Source organism: Camelus ferus, chromosome X, assembly GCF_009834535.1.
Source record: "Camelus ferus isolate YT-003-E chromosome X, BCGSAC_Cfer_1.0, whole genome shotgun sequence".
NCBI classification, from domain to species: domain Eukaryota; kingdom Metazoa; phylum Chordata; class Mammalia; order Artiodactyla; family Camelidae; genus Camelus; species Camelus ferus.
This window is the reverse complement of record NC_045732.1, coordinates 12950679-12971091: the sequence shown is the minus strand read 5'-3', so window position 1 is coordinate 12971091 and position 20413 is coordinate 12950679. Positions and strand designations below refer to the sequence as shown.

General features: G+C 47.9%; 1 protein-coding gene across 3 annotated transcripts; it reads right to left on the bottom strand.

The window, feature by feature from the left end:
* Window positions 1-241: 241 nt before the first annotated feature.
* CRLF2 (cytokine receptor like factor 2) lies at window positions 242-19958 on the bottom strand. Of its 3 annotated transcripts, XM_032474448.1 has the most exons (9): window positions 19803-19958; window positions 12809-12911; window positions 11122-11282; window positions 9574-9707; window positions 7831-7993; window positions 6740-6845; window positions 3897-3981; window positions 1308-1436; window positions 242-300 (listed from the first exon to the last, which is right to left on the bottom strand). In XM_032474448.1, exons 1-9 carry the CDS (start codon window positions 19885-19887, stop codon window positions 253-255), a joined length of 1014 nt encoding a protein of 337 aa, XP_032330339.1. In that variant the 5' UTR covers window positions 19888-19958; the 3' UTR covers window positions 242-252. The 3 variants fall into 3 exon arrangements, with proteins under 3 accessions (XP_032330339.1, XP_032330340.1, XP_032330338.1); XM_032474447.1 differs by lacking the exon at window positions 242-300 and having other exon boundaries at window positions 353-1436; XM_032474449.1 differs by lacking the exons at window positions 242-300; window positions 11122-11282; window positions 19803-19958 and having other exon boundaries at window positions 348-1436; window positions 12809-12910.
* Between the last annotated feature and the right edge of the window lie 455 nt (window positions 19959-20413).

Sequence of the window (20413 nt, the reverse complement as noted above, 5' to 3'; positions counted from 1 at the left end):
GAGATTTTTGTAAATTATAGACCCCCAGCACCACACAAACACACACCCCACCACCACACACATTATCCCCACCACACACACATCCCAGCACACACACATCCCACCACCACACACACATCCCACCACCACACACACATCCCACCACCACACACACATCCCAGCACACACGCATCCCCACCACCACCACACACACCACACACACATCCTCACTACACACGCACCTACACAGACTCCAAGTGTATCTGATCAAACTTATTTACTGCGTCCTGCAGAGAGCGACGAGATAAACTCAGTGTTAGCCTGAAAAAAAAAAAAAACAAGACCTTACTAATCTAGAAATCTAGAAACATCCTGTACAAGCAGCCTGGAGGGATGAAATGAACATTCTCCACTATCTACGTGATCACCAACAACCTGCCTACGCCTCCCAACAGTCTCATGCCAACATGTTCTTTTTCTTTTTATTTCAATACAAAAAATAATAATAATGCACACTCAGTGGGAGGTGGGGGTGGGGTGGGTTGGGATGCTTCAGGGGTCCAAGCAGTTTGTACATTCAAATATCTCCTAGATGCAGAATGATGGCCTGAGTGTGGACTTGGGAATTACCATGGAGTCTGCTCAACAAAATGCCTCAGTGGTTGCAAAAAAGAGTCTTTTCCCTTTTGAAGCGAGAGCTGGCGGTCTGGTTGGAGTTAGGATTCCTTCCCTCTGGGAGTGTGGGGGTGGTGCACCTCACCTGCTGGGAATGTGTGTCTCGTAACAAAAGATCCAGGAACCACTCATGAGTGGAAATAGCCAAAGGGCAGGAGGGTGGGCGTGTATGAAGGAAGGTGGTCGCAGCCCACCTGGCTGTCCTCTCTTACAATTTGCATGAACCCAACAAGCAGGACTAGTTGTGAGCTGACAGCAAGTCCCAGTCCGGCTGATTTCTGCCTACAGAGAAGCCGTCTTCAAGCCCTTGAATACCAACATGAGGGTATGAAATCTGACACATGGTGCATTGCTTGGGCGGTTGGGCTGTTGGGTGTCCCCAGACACTAGCACCCTTGGTTTTGGGGAGTCCCCTTCACAGTGGTTTTGAGTCCCCGAGATGTTCTCCCAGGTCTTATCACATCAAAGTATATTCTGATGGTGAGTTTTGAGTTTGCACCCCCTCAGAACATCATGTATGCGTTGTCACTCATCACAAAAGTAAAACCCCCAAGAGACACCACCTCGCCGCCCTGGGGGTGCTGACAGGGGAGCTGGCCCACGTCCCCAGCAGCCTCTTCCTCCCCCATCGGCGAGAATACGGGGTTGATCACCGTTGTCTTGGGCATCGCGGCCTCTGTCTTGGCGGGCTGGACCACCACAGCTTCTTCTAGGATGCACTCCTGCTCCCCGTCTTCCACCTTGTTCAAGTGGGCCACGTTCTGTGTGTCCCTGATCCACTCCTGCAGGGATGAAACACCGGGAATCACACCCAGCAGCAAGCCCTTCCCCTCGGTGATCCCCACCGGTGTCCCCTGGCCAACATCCTAGCCGTCCTCCACGGGACGCCGCTCAGCCTGCAACAGAAAAGCTCTCATGTTTGGCATCTTGTCACGATGTCCGTCATTTCAGACCTGCCTTTTGTCATCAGCCGCAGAGCACTGGCGTGCGGTCACTCCTCACGTGCCAGGGGTGTGCTCCACCCCCCAGCAGGTGTGTTCTCTGAGATGGGGGTGACTTGTTAGAAGGGGAGTTGTCACTTAGCAGTTCCAAGGGGACCACGGAGATTGCATTTTAAACAAAAGTGCCCTGGGGATTCCTGATGGTGGCCAGGACCACATCTGCAGTGGGGCGGGAGGGGTGCTAACGGGGCTCTCTTCCAAAAGTCCTCCCTCCCCAATGGCACTCCCCTTCCCTTGCTCAGCATCCCCCATGTCTTTCTTGTAGCCCCAAGTATTGAAAAGCTTCAGCTTCTCCTGCCCTAAACTCTACTGCTACTCCACCCCCTCTCTCTTGGAGGGGACAGGGGTGCCTCTCCGGAATGTGCCGCCTGGGTACAAGGCTTATTTTGAGCTGAAAGCAACTGAGAATCAATAGATGTGGGGAAAGTTCTCTGCCTTCCCTTGATCTGCCTAAAAGCAGGGGATAAATGTCCCTTTTGGAAAGGAAATATATACTTGTAAAGGGTCACCGTCTCCCTGCCAGTTCCAGAGACAACTCTTATCACCTGAGAGAACTTAAATCATAAAATGTTACTAAACAACCCTAATTTGTCATGCCTTTCCTGGTCACCTGTTCACATCTTACCTGCCACCCCCAAGCCCTAAACACCTTTTCCTTCACCTAGTCTGTTCTCCATGCTCTGTCACAATTTGTTCAAAGGGCCCATCAGCCCCCAGGGCTAATTACTCCTTTGGAGTCTCCCTTCTTTCCTGGAAGCCCTTCCCCATGCACATACAAAAGAAACCTTTTCTCTTTTTAATCTTGGTGTCCATTTAATTTGCAGGTCTCAGAGACAGGACATAAGAGGGTAGAGGAACTTTTTTTTTTCCATTGTTTTTCCCCCTCCCCTACATCCAAGTCATTTTAAAATTCACTTTGTTCCTGTAGGAGGTTGAATGGCATAACCCCCTTTCCAAAATGTCCAAGTGCTAACCCTTACCAGAACCTGTGAATGTACCTTTATTCAGAAATAAGATCTTTGGGGCGTAATTAGTTAAGAATCTGGAGAGCAGGTTTTCCTGGAGGAGGTGGCCCTACATCCACTGACAGTGACCTTAGAAGAGACAGAAGAGGAGAGACACAGACACAGAGGAGACGCCACGTGGAGACGGAGGCAGAGACGGGAGGGAGGTGACCACCAGCCCAGAGATGGACGCCTGGAGCCCCCAGAAGCTGGAAGAGGCAGAAGGGACCCTCCCCTGGAGCCTCCAGAGGGAGCCCGGCCCTGGAACACCTTGACCTCAGATGTCTGGTCTCCAGGACTAGGGAGGACAAATCTGTGATGTTTTGAGCCACCCAGTTTGTGACCACCCCAGGGAGCTGGCATAACTTTGATCTCACTGTCCTGCAACATGGACGCCTGGGGTCTGCACCATCTGTTGACCTCCTGGGATGGGGGCTGGCCCCTCTCCCTAACTCCTCCCCAGCCCTCCTTAAGCATTCATCACATGAATGAAACAGCGACCACAAACGTTTGAAAGCGGAAGTGTAGGGTCTGTTTTCAGCCCTGCAGAGGGAACAGATTAAGAACACAACTTCCGGATAAGATCAGAAGTCGATTAGGCTGGAAAATCCCATGAAGGGGGTGGGGGGGGGCGCACTGATCTCAGGGGCTGATTTAAAGAGAAGCCACCAGGTGAGACCCTTGGATGTAGTCTCTCTGACCAGAAGAGAAGACGACCGTGCTTTCAGGTCAGAAAAGGCTCAGGGATCAGACAGAGACAAATGACACATGGTATCCCTCATAAGTGGAATCTGAAAAAGTAACACAAATGAATTTGTTTGCAAAACAGAAACAGACTCACAGACGTGGGAAATAAACGAGTGGTTACCAAAGGGGAAAGATACGGGGGAGGTAAAAATTATGAGTTTGGGACTAACAGATACAAATTACTATACATAAAATGAACAGCAAGGACCTACTTTACAGCCCTGGGAAGTATATTCGATACCTTGTCGTAACCTACAATGGAAAAGAAACGAGAAAGAATATATATGTAACGGAATCACTTTGCTGCAGGCCTGAAACTAACGCAGTACTATAAATCAACCACACTTCGATTTAAAAAAAGAAAAGAAAAGATTCACAGGCATCTAAAGAGGCAACAGGGGTAAAGTGAGTTTTTTAAATGGTGCATCGGAGAGAAATCGGGGCAGGACAAAGCAAGCCTGTTTATGGTGCCCAAGGAGACGACACTTACCTGGAAGTTGCCCTGATGAGACTCAAAGAGCCCGGAGAAGGTGAATTTGGGGTCCGGCACGCTGGGCATGACCACCTTCTTAATTCTGAAACGGACACGGGCAGTCGGGTCAGGCAGGCTGGTGCCCCTGTGCAGGGCTGTGGGCGGACCCCCCACAAGGGTCCACGGGGACAGACCTCCACAAGGGGCCCAGGATGGCGGCAGCTTTTGACCTGAGACTCAGCACCCTGGTGGGACTGTGTCCCCAGTTTCAAAACATGTGAGCCCCCTTCCCACCTCCCCACCTCCCAGTCACCCTTGAAGGAGTCGGAAGCAAACTAAGAAACCGCCTTCCCTGGTGCTAAGTCCTTTTGCTGAGTCATTCTTTACTGAGAAGAGCTTGAACCCAAAGGCTGTGCTCCAGGAAGGTGGTTAGCAGGCTGATAATCTCAGAGGAATGGACAGACCCTCCCAGGGCGCAGCCCAGATTTACGGAGGTGAAGAATGTAGCAGCGCCCTGTAAAACACCCGGATTATTACCACCTTTTCTGTTCCATCCAGCTTTTCTATAAAAAACCCCAAGACTCCAACCCGAAGGTGGATCCACAGTCACGTAAGTCTGCTGTGATTTCCCTTTTGCTGGGCAAAGAGAGAAAGCCTTTCTTTTTGGATTCTCCCAAAGCTGTGTCTCCGAGTCTCAATTTGTCTTTCGAGGCACAGAGGCGGGTTTTGTGGCAACGCCCTGCTCCCAGCATCCACATGAAGCCCCCGTCAGGAGGCTGGGGTTAGGGGGCACACGGCCTGTTTCTGCACAGAACTGATTCCTGCTACATAGAAATCACTATTTCTGTTGATGTTATAGACTAAATTGTGTCATTTCCACCCCCTCAACCCGCCATCAAAACTCATAGGTTGAACCCTAGCCCCTCAAACTGAGTGTATCTCGAGGTTGGGCCTTTCAGGAGGTAATTAAGCTGAAATGAGGTCCTAGGGGGGAGTGTGGAGGCAATCAGGACACACCACCCCAAAATACGCCGCTAGGGGATAATGATTATTTGGAAGTGAAGATACTTGAGAAACAGCAGACACAGAACAAGCTCTAGCCTTTCCCCCATCTGCCTAAAACCAGAGCCTCAATTTCCCTCTTTAAGAAAAGAGTGAAATAAAATCCCCTTTGTAAAGGTGCCCCCAATCCTGCACCAGGAAAGGGAGAATGAGGCATGTCACTGATGAGTCCACATTGACCACATTTATCTGCCCGGGGTTTCCTCCACACATTTCTCAGTCACTTTCCCACAGTTTACCTGCCTGAAGGTCCCAAATCCTTCTTCCTTTGTCTAGGGACTTCTGCACAATTTGTTAAAATGGTACAGAAGCCCCTGGGATTAACTGTCTTGTTAGGTGTTCCCTTCCTTTGTGTGAATCCCCCGTACACATAAAAATGTTACGTCAGTAAAGAAACATATGCTTTTTCTTCTGTTTGTCTGTCTTTGTTCAGTTTAATTCACAGGCCCCCAGGGAAAGAACCTAAGAGTTTCTCATCTGATAGATTCTAACTCAATGTGATTGGTGTCCTTATAAGAAGAGGAGATGAGGACCCAGACACACACAGAGGGACACCCACGTGAGGACACAAGGAGGAGACGGCCATCTACACATCAAGGAGAGAGGGCTCAGGAGACACCGGCCCTGCTCACACCTTGACCTCAGATTTCCAGCCTCCAGGACTGGGAGAAAGTAAGTGTCTATTGTTTGAGATCCTCAGATTTTGGTTCTTTGTTATCTCAGCCTCAAGGAAATAATTCAGTTGATTTCACCATTCATCATGAACATGCACTTCTTTGAAGCCAGGACAAGTGTTCATTTTTGCTTTTTTTTCCCCAAGAAGCATACCCCTCAGTTTTCCTCGGGGGTGATTTCAACTTTGTATCAAAAACACCAAACACGTCACCTGTCAACACCGATACCTGACTGCCTCATTGGCTCCCTAGCAGAGAGCCACACTGGTGGCATCTGTTTGAGCTGATCAAAGAGAGAAGATTTTAGACTGAAGAAATAGTGAACGGTTTGCAAAAATGTGGGAAGTAACCCCATGCTGTGTCCAACTGCAATGGGACATCCTTGAAGTTGTCTATGTCAGCCTAGCTCAGACCCAGCCTGAGCGCCCCAGACTGGTGGTCCATCTTTCCAGCTTTTGCCATGGAAACCTCGTCGTAAGAGACCAAGACGGCACCCACAACCCTGGGCATCCGTCCCTTCAAACGTCGCCAAGAGCCAAACGCCTGGGTGTGAGGGAGTTTAGATAAACAGCAAACAGGAAACAGCGGCTGTTAAATTATCACGCAGAAGGCTGGTGAAGTGAACTATTTAATACCGTATTTTTGAACAGCTGTCCATGGTCTCTAAGGATATTGTTTTGCTATATGTGTAACTGGATTTACAAACCACACAAGATTTTCTTGTCCAAGTTTTCTCACATTAGCCACCAAATTGTCTAATTTAATACATCTCAGTAAAAATGTAAAGGTGTTTTAAGCACCTGTCATTCTAACATGACAGGAGGGCCCAGCTCAATAGGGTGTGTCTTTGAGGCAAGGGAATGTGGTTCTAGGAAAAAAAAATTCATACATTCTACTGAATCCATGAAAATATTTCTCAATAAATTCTGAAGGTATCTCTGCACCTTTGGCATTATTTTCCTCTCAATTTTCTTGTCATATACCATTGGCAAAGGGTGCGTGGCAGGGAAACTGATATTTGGTTAAACAGCCACATCAGACCATTTTTTTTCACATTTCATGGGCATATTGGAATCAAAGTCCTCTACCCACGTGTCTGAGGATTCCCGGTGGGGTCGTTCTTACCTCTGTAGTTTCCATATAGACAGGAGGAGAAGGGACACCATCAGGAGTGTGACCAAGCCAGCAATTAAAACGAAACTGGGGAAAAGCTTGTTTTCCTGGCATGAATCTAAAGGAAAACAGAATGAGTGCTATAAGTGTTCAACCGGTAACCACATCACCATCTAACCCCCCACCCCTGCAGTTTTCTTTTTTCCCTTTATAAATGTTAGGGTTGACACATCTTGATTTTGGTGTGAAATATCCTGGAAAGACACATGGTGTCTTCAGGCAGGCAAACATCAGGCAGGAGGGAGTGTAGAGTAAACTCACTGCCCCAGGGTATGTGGACTGTCAGAGACGTTGGAGGGTATCGGGGCTTGCTTTTGGCTGTCTGTCTGTCTATCTATCTATCTATCTATCTATCTATCTATTCATTCTATCCATCCATCCATCCATTCATTCATCTAATCTATTTATCTACCTATCTATCTATTCATTCTATCCATCCATCCATACATCCATCCATCCAACCATACATACATACATACATACATACAAATATCTATCTATCTATCTATCTATCTATCTATCTATCTATCTATCTATCACCTATTATCCATCCATCCATCCATCTATGTATCTGTCTATCTATCTGTCACCCTATGACTTATCATCCATCCATTCGTCTTCTCTATCACCACCTATCATCCATCCATGTCTATCCATCCATCTCTGTCACTTACCTATCATCTATCTGTATCTTTCATCTATCACCATCAATCTTCATCTGTCCATCTATCTATCAGCTATTTATCAATAACTATCATCTATCTATCTATCATCTGTTTATCTATAGATCTGTCTGTGCATGTATACCTATGTCCATGTAACAACATTCATAACTAACACTCATTATTCTTGCTGTAATAGAAATAAAAGAGGAAATTAGTCCAATGATGAAAGAAACCAGAGGAATCAGCTGAATCACTTCCCCACTGACCTGTGGGGAAGGACTGGGGGTCACCCACGTTTCCCGGTGCCCCATTCCACCCTCCCTCCAAGGTGGGGCTCTGAACCTTTATTGTGCAGCCGTGCTGCAGAACGAGCATTACCTCTTAGCTGACCCCTCTGCTGGTGAACCACTGCTGACCAGTCACTTGGGTACGTGTCAGAGCCGTAGCTGGACTCCAGTGTCTTTATTCTGGCCCGGATGAAATAACACTTTTCAGCATCCAAATTGTCAATGGTAACATTGCAGGTCATTGCCTCCTTGGACTGGAGGAAGAAACAGACATGATGATCCACAACTTGACCCAAGACATTTTTTTATCTTCACACCAGGGACTCACACAGGATTCCTCCCTGCAGGATTTCACACTTTTGTCTCACTTCCTCTGTCTGCCTGGATCTTTATCTTTGAAACAACAACAAAAATTGAGGCAGCAACACCTCTACATGTCCCTCCAAAAAACAAACAAACAAAAAAATCCTTTATAACAAATACAATTACAGATGCTTTCAAAGAGTTAGTAAGTTCTTCCTTTAAAAAAAAACGTTAATTTTTAATTGAAGTAGAGTTGCTGTGCAGTATTATATTGTTACAGGTGTATAAGAGTGATTCACAGATTTTAAAGATTATAGTCATTCATAGGTATTATAGAATATTAATGATTTTTTTAATGAATATAAAAGTAATGCATGCTTACTTTTGAGATTTTGGAAAATACACACACACACACACACACACACACACACACACACAAAAGCCAAATAAGACACTTAAAACCCTTCTTTATTTTAATTCCAAAATATTATCATTATTAACAAATTGATATCATTCCTTTCATCTGCGGTGCATTCATGGAATACAGTATTTAATGCACACATTGCTTCTTATGACTAATTATTTTCTGAAACACATTTTGATGGCCCTTAAGCATTTTGTTATGAACATCACATCATTTCTTTGACTAGCCTCTTGCTGTGTGGCATGTAAGTGGTCCCCAAGGCTCTGCATTTATTTTAGGTAAGGCTTCCATAGACGCCTTTGTGCCTACAACCTCTTCCACATTTCAAATTAGTTCCTTAGGATCGATTTCTACAAAGAGAATCAATCGGTCAGAACCAGGTCTGGGAATAAGGTCTTAACATTCGCTGACGCTCAGCAAAATTAAACAATTATCGTATTTTAGGTTTTGCTGTTTAGGCCAACTCCAGAATGCCTCTGTTTTAATTTCTCTGGTTTTTTTTGTTGACCAGATTCTATTCTTCTGGGTCGAGCCATGTGCACGGTTTTCTCTTTTCTGATCCGTCCCCTCCCCTCCTGCTTTTGTTACATACGAGTGCCTCACGATGGTATCTTACCCGCATTTTTTTACCCTTATTTCAGTATCTCACTGCCACAGTTTCCAAATCTTAGGGTGCATCACACTGGGAACGCCTCACCCCGGCTTGTCCCTGATCATCCTCCTTTCGGGCACTTGTTTTACCAGAATTCTTCTGTCTCTTTTCTTCCTCCTCCTTGGATCCATTATGAAGTCTCCACTCCAAACAATACGCAAATCACTCACCCATATGCGTTCCCGTGGCCAGAACAGGTACATTTTGCCCTGAACCATCCTACTCCCTAAGGTGCACTGCCCTCAGCTGTCTTGGAGATGGTCTCCTGGGAAATTCAGTCGGGTGCGATGGGTTTGGAGGTGCAGGAGAGCAAATGTGACAGAGAGAAATTGGAACTGAAATGTCCTCTTCTGGCTTTGTCATTAGCTCATGGCCAGCTCTCCTCGTGTCACTGCCCCGAGCCCCACTTACTCATGTTTGGCCTGAGACGGTGCCAAGGAGACGCCCACCCTCACCTGCCACTCGGTGTCAAAGGTGCTCTTATACTGGATTTCATAGAGGAGATCTTTGTACAGCAGGTCAGGACACACCACCGTCACTGCTTCCTGGTGCCACTGGAAGCTCAGGTCTCTTGGGGACCTGGGTTTCACTAAGAAGGAGAAACAGCATAATGACCACCGCTTCTGCAAAGATCAGTGTTGCACATCTCTAAACGTACAGTGGTAAGTTGGCTTGGATTCGCTTTCCTCTGCCTGTTTCAATCCTTCCTCTAGTACCCATGAGATCCGGGGTCTCATTGTCCTTATTGCATTTACAGTGGAAGTTTTAACCAGGACTCCAAGGACCTGGAGGTGTCTCATGGAAGGAGCTCCCTGAGAAACTTCCGTGTATCTGATATGGGATGGATCACGTCCCCAGCAGAAAAAGTTACGTTGAAGTCCTGGCCCCTAGGACCTCAGAGTGTGACCATACTTGGAAACAGAATCTTGACAGATGTAACTGTTTAAGGTACGATGAGGTTGTACTGGAGCAGCACGAACCCAAATCCCATATGACTGGTGTCCTCATTGTCCACCTGGTGATGGGGACAGAGGTGGAGGTGATGCACCTACAAGCCAAGGACAGCCCACAGCCTCCAGAAGCCGGGATGGAGGATGGAACAGTCTCCCACAGAGTCTTCAGAAGGAGCCAGCCCTACCGACATCTTGATTTCAGACGTCCAGCCTTCTAAACGATAGGGGAATTTGAGTTCCGGTTGTTTTATGCAACCCACTTTGTGGCCCTTTGTTACAGCAGCCCCAGCAAACTAAAACCAAGAGGGACCACAGAAGACATTGCAAGAGACTGCTTCCTGCTCAGCCAGTCCTTTAGAAAATGGACAGGTGTGGGTTGCGCAGTGCCCTCCAACAAACTATCTTCCAGTCCTAATCTCTCACCACTGCGAATGGGATTTTATTTGGAAATAGGGTCTTTACAGATGCAATCAAGATAAAATGAGACTGTCCTGGAGGAGGCTGGCTCTACATCCAATAACAAGTCTTTAGAAGGGTCAGAAGAAGAAAGACAGACACAGAGGAGAAGCCACGTGGAGACAGAGGCAGAGATTAGAACCCAAGGAGGACCAAGGATTACCATCACCTCCCAGGAACCGAGAGAGATGCTTGGAGCAGAAATTCCCTCAGAACCTCCAGAAGGCACCAACCCTGCACATTCCTTGATTTTGGACTTCTGGTTTTCAGAACTGGGAGACAATAAGGTACTCAGTTCCTGGTGAATGTTTATGGCAGCCCTAGGTAATTTCTTCAATGTCTATGATTTTATCAGTAGAGGGTTCATGGCTTTCATATTGGATTCTGAAATGGACGTGTGACATCCTATCACTCAAAAAAAAAAAAAAGAAAAGGAAAGATAAAGAAAGAAAAGAACTACTACATTATAGAAATCTAGACTGAAAGATGAATATTTGGAGCAAGACTTTTACTACGTTTGCTCCGTGTCTCCCAACCCAAGATGGACACATCTCCCAATCCAAGGTGACCCTCGAAAGGCACTTAAGCACGTACGGTAAGTGCTGGTCCATAGACTGTTGGTGAGAAGGGAGTATGTTCCATTCCGGATGGAAAAATGTAGAACTTCATCGTTTCCTAGAAGGAGGCACCCGCTGGTATAACCTTGTTGAAAAATATAGTTGGAACATTGTCTGTACATCTCATTGCTCCTTAATCTGTGATTTAAAAAAAAACAGAACCATTCAGCCGTGTAGCATCCCTAAAAATAACACCTTAAGGGCCATCCCTTTGTTCCACGTCTCAGCCTCAGACTCTGTTTGGGTACCCTTGTTGGTCATTTCAATGATCCCCCTCTGCTTACAACTACAGCAAGACCTGTCAAAACAGGGAAGTATCCCCTCCCTCAAATATTTAAACCCCTTGAATGGCTCCCATAGGGGGTTGAATTGTGCCCCCCCCCAAATGCATCCCCAGAATCTGAGAATGGGACCATATTTGGAAATAAGATTTGTACATATGTAATTAAGAGAAGGATCTTGAGCAAACATCATCCTGGATTAGAGTGGGTCCTTAATTCAATGAAGACATCCTTCTAAGAGACAGGAAAGGATACACAGAGACATAGAGGAAACATGGTCATGTGAAGATGAAGGCTAAGATGGGAAGGGTGTGACCACCAGCCCAGGGACACCTGGAGCTCCCAGAACCTGGAAGAAGCAGGAAGGACCCTCCCCTGGAGCCTCAGGTGAGCTCAGCCCTGCCCACACCTTGATCTCAGACATCTGGTCTTCGGGACTAGGAGAAGATGAATTTTTGTTGTTCTAACCTGCCCAGTTTGTGGTACTTTGTTTTGGCTGCCTCCAGGAGACTAACTGACCAGCAGAGTAACCAATTCCTTTATTTGAGGAAGTGCTTGTAATAGGAAGATGCCAAGATTGGGCATCTCTCTGAGGCTTCTGTGAAATATTAAGAAGAAACACAGTACCCAGCCTGAGACCACAGTATGCTCCATCCTTCACACGTCAGACCCAAGCAGTGATGAAATCAAGAATTAGCTCCTTCATAATTGAAGGAACTGATGCTCAGAAAGCTCAAGGGACTTATCTGTGGGGCCACCTGTATCATCCAGCAGTTTTTTTTTTTTCCTGTGAGTCTTAATTTCCAAATAAATTTGTCTTAAAATTTCCCTTTTCTGTACACTTTCCCATTTATCTCATGCACTATCAAATGGCCAAGACTCAACCCCACATCAAACACCTCCTCTTTGCAGAATTGGGACTAAATTCACTTGAAAAACCCTTCCTCCCACAGGTATACTCCTATCAGCGAATGTGTCAGGCAAGGCAAATCTGTCTCCCATAAAAGGGAGACACATTTTGGAAGGCAGCCCCTGGTCACCAGGTGGGAAAAGTCTCAGCCAGGGCTGGGTAACAGGTGGCATCTCTCCAGTAAAAGGTAGGGGCTGAGACATTGCAGATGGCACTGAGGGAACAAAGCCATGTGTGAATGTTCTGAAGAATCTAGGTGGTTTCGAGTGTGAGTCACTCATCACTCGGTTAGAAGGATTGGCAGCTGTGGTTGTGGTTGTGGTAGGGCTAAGGGATAAACAGGACACACACATCCACACCTGCACATTCAGATTCTTCACACTTTCACCTTTTGGCCCTCCCAATTGTTGACGTCTTCCAAGGGGAGCTATTTTAGCAAAAGGGGTGGTTTTTCCCTTCCTGGGGGCACGTACTTGTAGAAGAAGGTCAGATTCGTCCCAGGGTGCTCACTCGCATTCCATGTAACCTGCACGGTCTCAAAATTAAAGTTGATGATATGAAGCTGTAGTGGTTCTCCTGGGTGGCAAGAGACAAAGAGCAGAGATTTTGAGGCAATGCTGGAAAGAAATTGAAATTTGTGAAAATGATGTCAGCACCCACGTTGTGAGAATGATAGAGTTCTTCAAAGGGACGGAGACAACCAAGATTGTAATGGTCAGTCAGAAAACTCAATCACTTGGAGAGACAGCAGTCAGCTGCAAGATTACAGCTGACTTTCTTTCTTTCTCTTCTTTTTTTTTTTCTTTCTTTTTTTTTTTTAATAGCTGACTTTCTTCTCACATTTGCAAGAGGTGAGAAGCCATGAGCAGCCATTCATGTGAGGAGTAGACAGTGAGTGCCAGCTGTGTGTTGTCCAGTGGTGCCATGTTCTGTGGACAGATGGAGAGGCGTTGGACACTGTCCCCCACCCACCAAACTCATGGTCTTACTCAGAACACCACACAAGACAATGAGAAGAAGCTCAAGAGAAGGAGGTCCTTCAGCATTTGCTTCTAAAGTAACTTAGGCTTCACCCCTGTCAGAATGGCCATCACCCAAAAGACCACAAGCAACAAGTGCTCACGAGGCCGTGGAGAAAAGGGAGCCCTCATGCACCACTGGTGGGAATGGAAGGTGGTGCAGCCACTGGGGAAGACAGTATGGAGGTTCCTCCAAAAACTGAAAATAGAACTACCATACAATCCAGCAATCCCACTCCTAGGCATGTATCTGGAGGGAACTCTAACTGGAATAGACACATGCAGCCCCAATGTTCATAGCAGCACTATTTACAACAGCCAAGATGTGGAATCAACCTAAACGTCCATCCACAGATGACTGGATAAAGAAAATGTGGTATATTTATACAAAGGAATACTACTCAGCCGTGAAAAAGAATGAATTAATGCCATTTGCTGCAACGTGGATGGACCTGGAGATGATCATGCTAAGTGAAGTAAGTCAGACAGTGAAAGACAAATACCATATGGTATCACTTATATGTGGAATCTAAAAAATACAACAAACTAGTGAATATAACAAAAATGAAGCAGACTCACAGATGCAGAGAACAAGCCAGTGGTAACCAGTGGGGACAGGGAAGGGAGAGGGGCAAGATTGGGGGAGGGGATTAAGAGGAACAAACTATTAGGTATAAAATAAATAAGCTACAAGGACATATTGTGCAGCACAGGAAAATAGAGCCAATATTGAATAATAGCTATACACAGAGTATAATCTCTAAAAAAAAAAATTTGTAAGTCACTATGCTGTATACGTGAAACTAAATATATTATAAATCAACTCTATCTCAGTTTAAAATAATAAAATATTTAAAAAAGAAAACGTGTACATTTTTGCTTCCCACCCATTTGAAATATACATAGATCCTTTTAAAAGTTAATTCGCTTTTGCAAGAGTTGGGACCTAGAAATCACTTTCTCAAGGGAACCAACTCTTTGAACTGAGTATATCAAGGGACACTGTGCCCCATCTCCACTTCCTGCGAGCAGGTAAGTGTCTGGCTCCATGCTATAAAAGTGCTTCCTGTCGTGAAGACAGGAGACATTAATGTTTCCATTGGATAAAGCCAATTAGCTGGCCCAGGTGGTCACTCCTGTTGGAAGGCGAGTTTAAGAAGAATTATGCATGATAAATGGTGTTGGGGGGTCCTCCCATCCGAGGGCTACTTAGCATTAACCTTGAGAAGGTGCGTGTAGGGGATGGTGTCCACCTAGCTCTATAAAAGGACATCTGTCTTGGCCATCCCTTCATGAATGGCGTGTGAATTATAACGCATTCTGGTTCCATGCTTATCCAGTAACAAAATCGGTTTTCTCTCATCTCTACATTGGAGGGAAGAATTCTACGTTGGCGAGAGATTTTGGTTTTGTTTAAATTTCCACCACCAACATGAGAGACACCCCCACCTGTCCAGGAATCACTCGCCCCACCCCGCCTCCACCGGCCGTCGGTGATGAACATTCCTCGTGGGGCCATTTCCACTGGAAGAAGCCGTCTGGCTCTCATGAGCTCACCATCCCCAGCTCTGCATGTCAGCTCCTGAACGGAAACAACTCGGGGCCACCAGAAAACCTGTTGGCACTTAGAAAGCACGCATTCATTTTACTGACTATTATGAGCTTATTTGGAAATTTGGGGAGGCAAAGGCATAAATTGGAAAGTGTACTGGGACAGCCTTGGTGACAAAAGGTGTCCTACCGAGAGAGAGACAGAGAGAGAGATGGACAGAGGGAGGGAGGGGGGTCTCTGAGTACTGACTTCCACACTCCATCAATACTGCACTCGTATTAAAAACCCCACCTTCATGGAGACCGCCACACCCACCCCAGGAGCACGGTGGGGAACACCTGTGCCGTCAAGAACAGAACCAACTCATAGAGACAAATCCTGCAGGATTCCACTCACACAAAGTTCCTGGCATCGTCAGATTCCACGACAGGCAGTACGATGGTGGGTCCGGGGCCTGGGGAGGGGCTGGGGAGTCAGCGTTTCATGGGGACACAGTCTCAGTTTGGGAAGATGGGCAAGTTCTGGAGATGATGGTGGGGACAGTGGCACAACAATGTGAATGGACTTAATGCCACTGAAATGGACCCTTAGAAATGATTAAGATGGCAAGTTTTATGGGCTGTGTGTTTTATCATAATTTAAAAAAAAAAGAAGCAATGTTATTTTGCTTTATAAAAAAATTTGTATTTAAACACATAATTTTGTGAGACGTCTCAAAGTAAAGCTGTTGTTCATGATCTGGACTTGGAGATGGGTGTGTGTTAAGAAATTATTGAAATGGATTTCACTGTCTTGTTTTGATTTCTGATCATGCAGGCATTCTGATCTGGGGACATCCGAGCAAAATTCTAAAAATTATCTCTTGGATAAAGAGAATGGGGTCCATGCACCCTGGGGAATATTACTCACCCAGGAAAAGGAGTGAAGCTCTGACACAGGCTACAATGTGGATGGACCTTGAACACAGGATGCTCCATGACAGAAGCCGATACAGAAGGGCACACAGGGTGTGATTCCATTTACAGGAAACGCCCAGAACAGGCAAATACACAGACAGAAAGTGGGTTCATAGTGCCAAGGGACTGGGAGATGGGGAGGGGAAGTGACAGCTCATGGGGATGGGGGTCTCTGTTTGAGGGGATGAGGACATCCTAAAATTGACTGTGGTGCTGGTTGCACAGATCTGTGAATAGACTAAAAACCACTGAACTGTGAAATTATAAATTATGGTAAAATGTGCTACAAAGAGGACTATAGTCAATATTTTATAGTAACTATAAATGGAGCATCACCATTAAAAATGATGAATCACTGTATTGTACACCTGTAACATATAATATTATACATCAACTAAACTTCAATGAAAAAAACACATTGAATTGTGAGCTTTAAATGGGTGAGTGGTACGCAAATTATATCCCAGTAGAGCTGTTACCCAAACACCCATCCCGCCTTCCTCCTTTCTTGTGTAGCTTCGCCTCCGTGGCTTCTCCTCACTTCTGACGGGGACCTTCTCTAACCCTGATGAGCAGGGACCCCTCCATGGGGGAGGGTCTTGCAAACGAGGTCACTGTCGTCAACGCCGCTGTCTCTCCCGGATCCAGATGGATGTGAAACCGCGTGGTGCATTCGACAAGCTGCCTTGGTTCTGTCACACACACACACACACACACACACACACACACACACACACGTGCCCTTTTCTTTTCTTTTTTTTTTTTTTTTTTTTTTCACTTTTCCTCAGAAAACCACCAAAGCTGCGGGCAATCCGGAGATGAACAGCTGTGCAGACCGTGGGCCTCCAGTGAGCAGTTGCGTCCTTTAAATACCGAGCATTCCCTTCACAGTTTAGAACCCGCTTCCCGGTTTTTTAGAAACTTTACAGAAAAGGTGGTGGATGAACCATGAGAATGCGTTCTCAGGAACGCGGGCATCCTGAGGGACTCTGTGCCCGAGCACTCGTGGAAATTTCCAGAGCGGTGGGGGAGGGGGGCGAGTAAGGGCAAAGCAGCTCAGGGGGGAAATCGGGGGTGCCCACGTTCGATCATTTCACGTGCACGCCTGGGGTCGCTTCCCCTCCGCCCGAGATAAGGCAGGCTAAGTGGTTTCGGCAGTGACACCGACGTAGGGCCTGCGGTGCCAATCACATTGGAAAGCCTTCGCATCGGGTTCTTTATCTGCCCCGAAGGAGAGGCAGGGGCTGGGGAACCGCTGACGTAAGATCCCCACATACGGGGGGGGTCCCCAGTGAAATGGGGTGCGGGGACATCGGGGTGGGCGGGGACGCAGGAAGAGGGACCCTGCCCAGCGACTGCTGCCCTGAGCTCTCGGGATGTGACCCCCGCCCCTTGCCCGGCTTCTGGGGGCTCTCGGCCCCGAGCTCACGGCCACTGACCCCACGGGCTGCAAATCCAGGTTCCCAGAGCTCAGAATAGTCCCCTCTGGTTAAACTCCTTCCTTCCTTCCTTCCTTGTTTTCTGTGCCTCTCCTCCTCTGTCTCTTCTAAGGACACTGTCCTTGGCTACAGGGCCACCTCCTCCAGGAAGACCTCCTCTCAGATCCTTCACTTCATCACGTCTGCAGAGACCTTGTTTCCAAATACGGTCCCATTCTGAGGTTCCCAGAGTCAGGCCTTAAATATGTCCTCTTGGGAGACACCATTCAGCCTTAAACAGGAGGGCGCCCGACACACGAGAGTATCTGGACAAGGCTCCTGGGCATGTACCCTCCTGGGGCAGGGCTACCTACATCTTGCTGGTGTCAGTGGGGGGCTGGGTGTGCTCGGGGCCCCTCCGTGTGCAGGGGGTACACTTGCCCCCTGGGGCCTCCGCAAGGTGCATCACACGTCAGCAACACGACAGGCGAGGTGAAGTCCAGGGTCGCCAGGCCTGAATCCCTGTGCACTTGGGGTAAACATCTGGGCTCCGGGTTATTACAGGGCGTCAGGAACTGCATGGTGTGTCCCTCCCACCCCCTTTCTACAGCTTCAAGCTCTCATCTCCCATCCATCTGTCTTCATCCTCGATTGTCCCGGTTTCCCCGATTCTGCCCTGACCCCACTTCTGGTCTGCCTGCCGCCCTGGTCTCCGTGCCTCCCATGCCATAAGCAGGATTTCCAGCCCCCACGGCCGCTGGTCAGCGAAGGGTCTGTGGGCTGACTGAAGACTGACGGCTCCTTGGTCTGTGTGGCAGGCAGGGGTACAGGCTCCCTCCCCCCCGATTCACCCCTGAACTTTTAATGAGCCCCTGTCTGCTCACTCGCTCGCTCAAACACACGTACACACTCCCGCTCTTTCCAGCCCCTCCTTATTTCTGCACCAGTTCACATGGATTCATGGGGGCATTTTGGGCAAACACGTACCGGCATCACGCCCCGCCGGAAACACACGGTGACCTCGGACGGACAGATGATCTGGAAGCCCAGTGGAGCCAGGAAGTCTCCATGTGTTGGTTAGAAATGGCTCGACTGGGTGGAACTGGTCCCTGCCCATCTCGGGGACCTCGGGTGGGGAGGGGGACACTTTCCTAAGCCTGTGCCTGGCGGGACCGCAGTTCCCACTAACACCTCACAGGCTTCCACACCTGTAGTGACCGCGGGTGACAGGAGAGCTCGCAAACCACAAAGGCCCTTCGCGAAGAAAGCAGGCTGTGCATTTTCTGAGACGTTCCTAGGAAGGTTCTGAGTGAGGATGAGAACCTGCTTGGGTGGGACCCTCCTTCCATCCACGTACAGCCCCTCACACCCACTTCAGCCCACGATGTGCTTCGAGTGGCTCAGAATCCAGAACTGGTCTATGCTGCACTTTCCTCATTAAAACTCTGCATTGAGGGGGGGTTAGGCGTCAGGAGGGAGAAACAGATCTCAGGGCACCTCCTTGAGTCCGCGGCCACGGGGACCCCCAGCACAGATGAATCCCTCCTCCCTCTGCTGCTGGATTTGACCACATGGAATCAGACCAAAGGGCATTGCACACAGCTTGGGAATTACGAGGGGGACACCCCAGGGGACACCCCGCATGCAGGGTCCCTCACCTTCCTCTCTGCGTCTGCTGGAAATCCCAGTTTGCAACGCCAAGTCTGCAGCACAGAGGGTCTCTGGGGACCCTTTCAAGCCAGGTAGGCAAGAGGTGGGCTCAGACTAGGAATGTCAAGTATGGGGTGATGCGTGGGGGCAGCTCAGAAGCTAAACAGCACAGACATGCCATCACCAGCTCCCATCTGGGCTGCCCTGGAGCTGGAAAGTCAAATCAGAGCTGCCTGATTTGTGCAAGGCCGCCCCACCATCCCCGCGGGGATGGGGTCCCTCCCGGCTGCCTCATCCCACTGGTGCCTTTTGACAAAGCTTGTAACATGATCATGCAGCCTGCCAACAATTTTCTGGAAAAGCCCCAGGAACCAGGCTCTGAGGACAGAGAAAGGAGATGCTAATTATCATTCTCAGAAGGCAGAGCCAGCCTGACAGACAGTCCCACAGCCCATGGAAGGGAAGCCCTCATCTTTCTCAGAGGCACCCTGGTGACATGATCTCATCTCGAGAAACTAAATTTTCATTTAAACAAAAGCCTTCCACATTTTTTGGAGGCAGACACAGCGATGAAGCCGCCAAGATTCTCAATTCGACAGACAAGGGCTCTTTTAAAGTTTTTTCCCATTCGTGCCTCATCATGAATTCAATGAAGAACGCGCCCTTTGCATCAGGCAAACTGAGGTTTGCAGAGACCCAGAGCAAGCAGAACAGTTGCAAAAGGCACCCAAAAAAAAAAAAAGAAAGAAAGAAAGAAAGAAAGAAAGAAAGAAAGAAAGAAAGAAAGGGAAAAGAAAAAAGAGAAAAAAGCAAGGTATTAAAAAGATGGACATTTCACACAGACAGTGGCCACCGGTGCCAGCGTGACTTACCCGTCGGCTCCGGTTCCCCTGAAGCCACCCAGTGTCCCAGCAGGAAGACGGCTGAGCCAGCCCAGGCCAGAAAGACACGCCTCATGCTGGGAGGAAGGAGGAGGCAGAGAGCAGAAGGTCGGCACCTCGGGGGGGACTTCGGTTCATGACTAATGTGCGAAGGTCACCCCGCTTTTAAAAGGCGGAATAGAAACTAGGGAAATGACTACAGGAAACAGTCATGCTTTATTTTAAAAGATGACTCTTGTCAAAAAAAAAAAAAAACATGATCACTTTCGCAGCCCCGCCAGTTACTTTTCGCAGCCCCGCCAGTTACTTTTCGCAGCCTCGCCAGGCAAGCCTCACCTGAAACTTGATCAGATATGCATGTTTCTAAGTCCGGGATCCTTGCCCTTTGATGGGTCCTGAGAAACTTGTGTGGAGAGTGAGGTCTGGGGGGGGTTCCTGCAGCCGTCATCTTGCTGAGGTCACCTGGACATCCAAGGTGGGGCGGTCACCCAGAGGCGAGGAGATCTGGTCCCCCTCCTGCTAGCCTCAAGCCAAGCAGAGCGGAGCATGGTATCCCTAAGGGACACAGTTTGGGAACCTGCAGAATCCCAGTGGAGACTCGT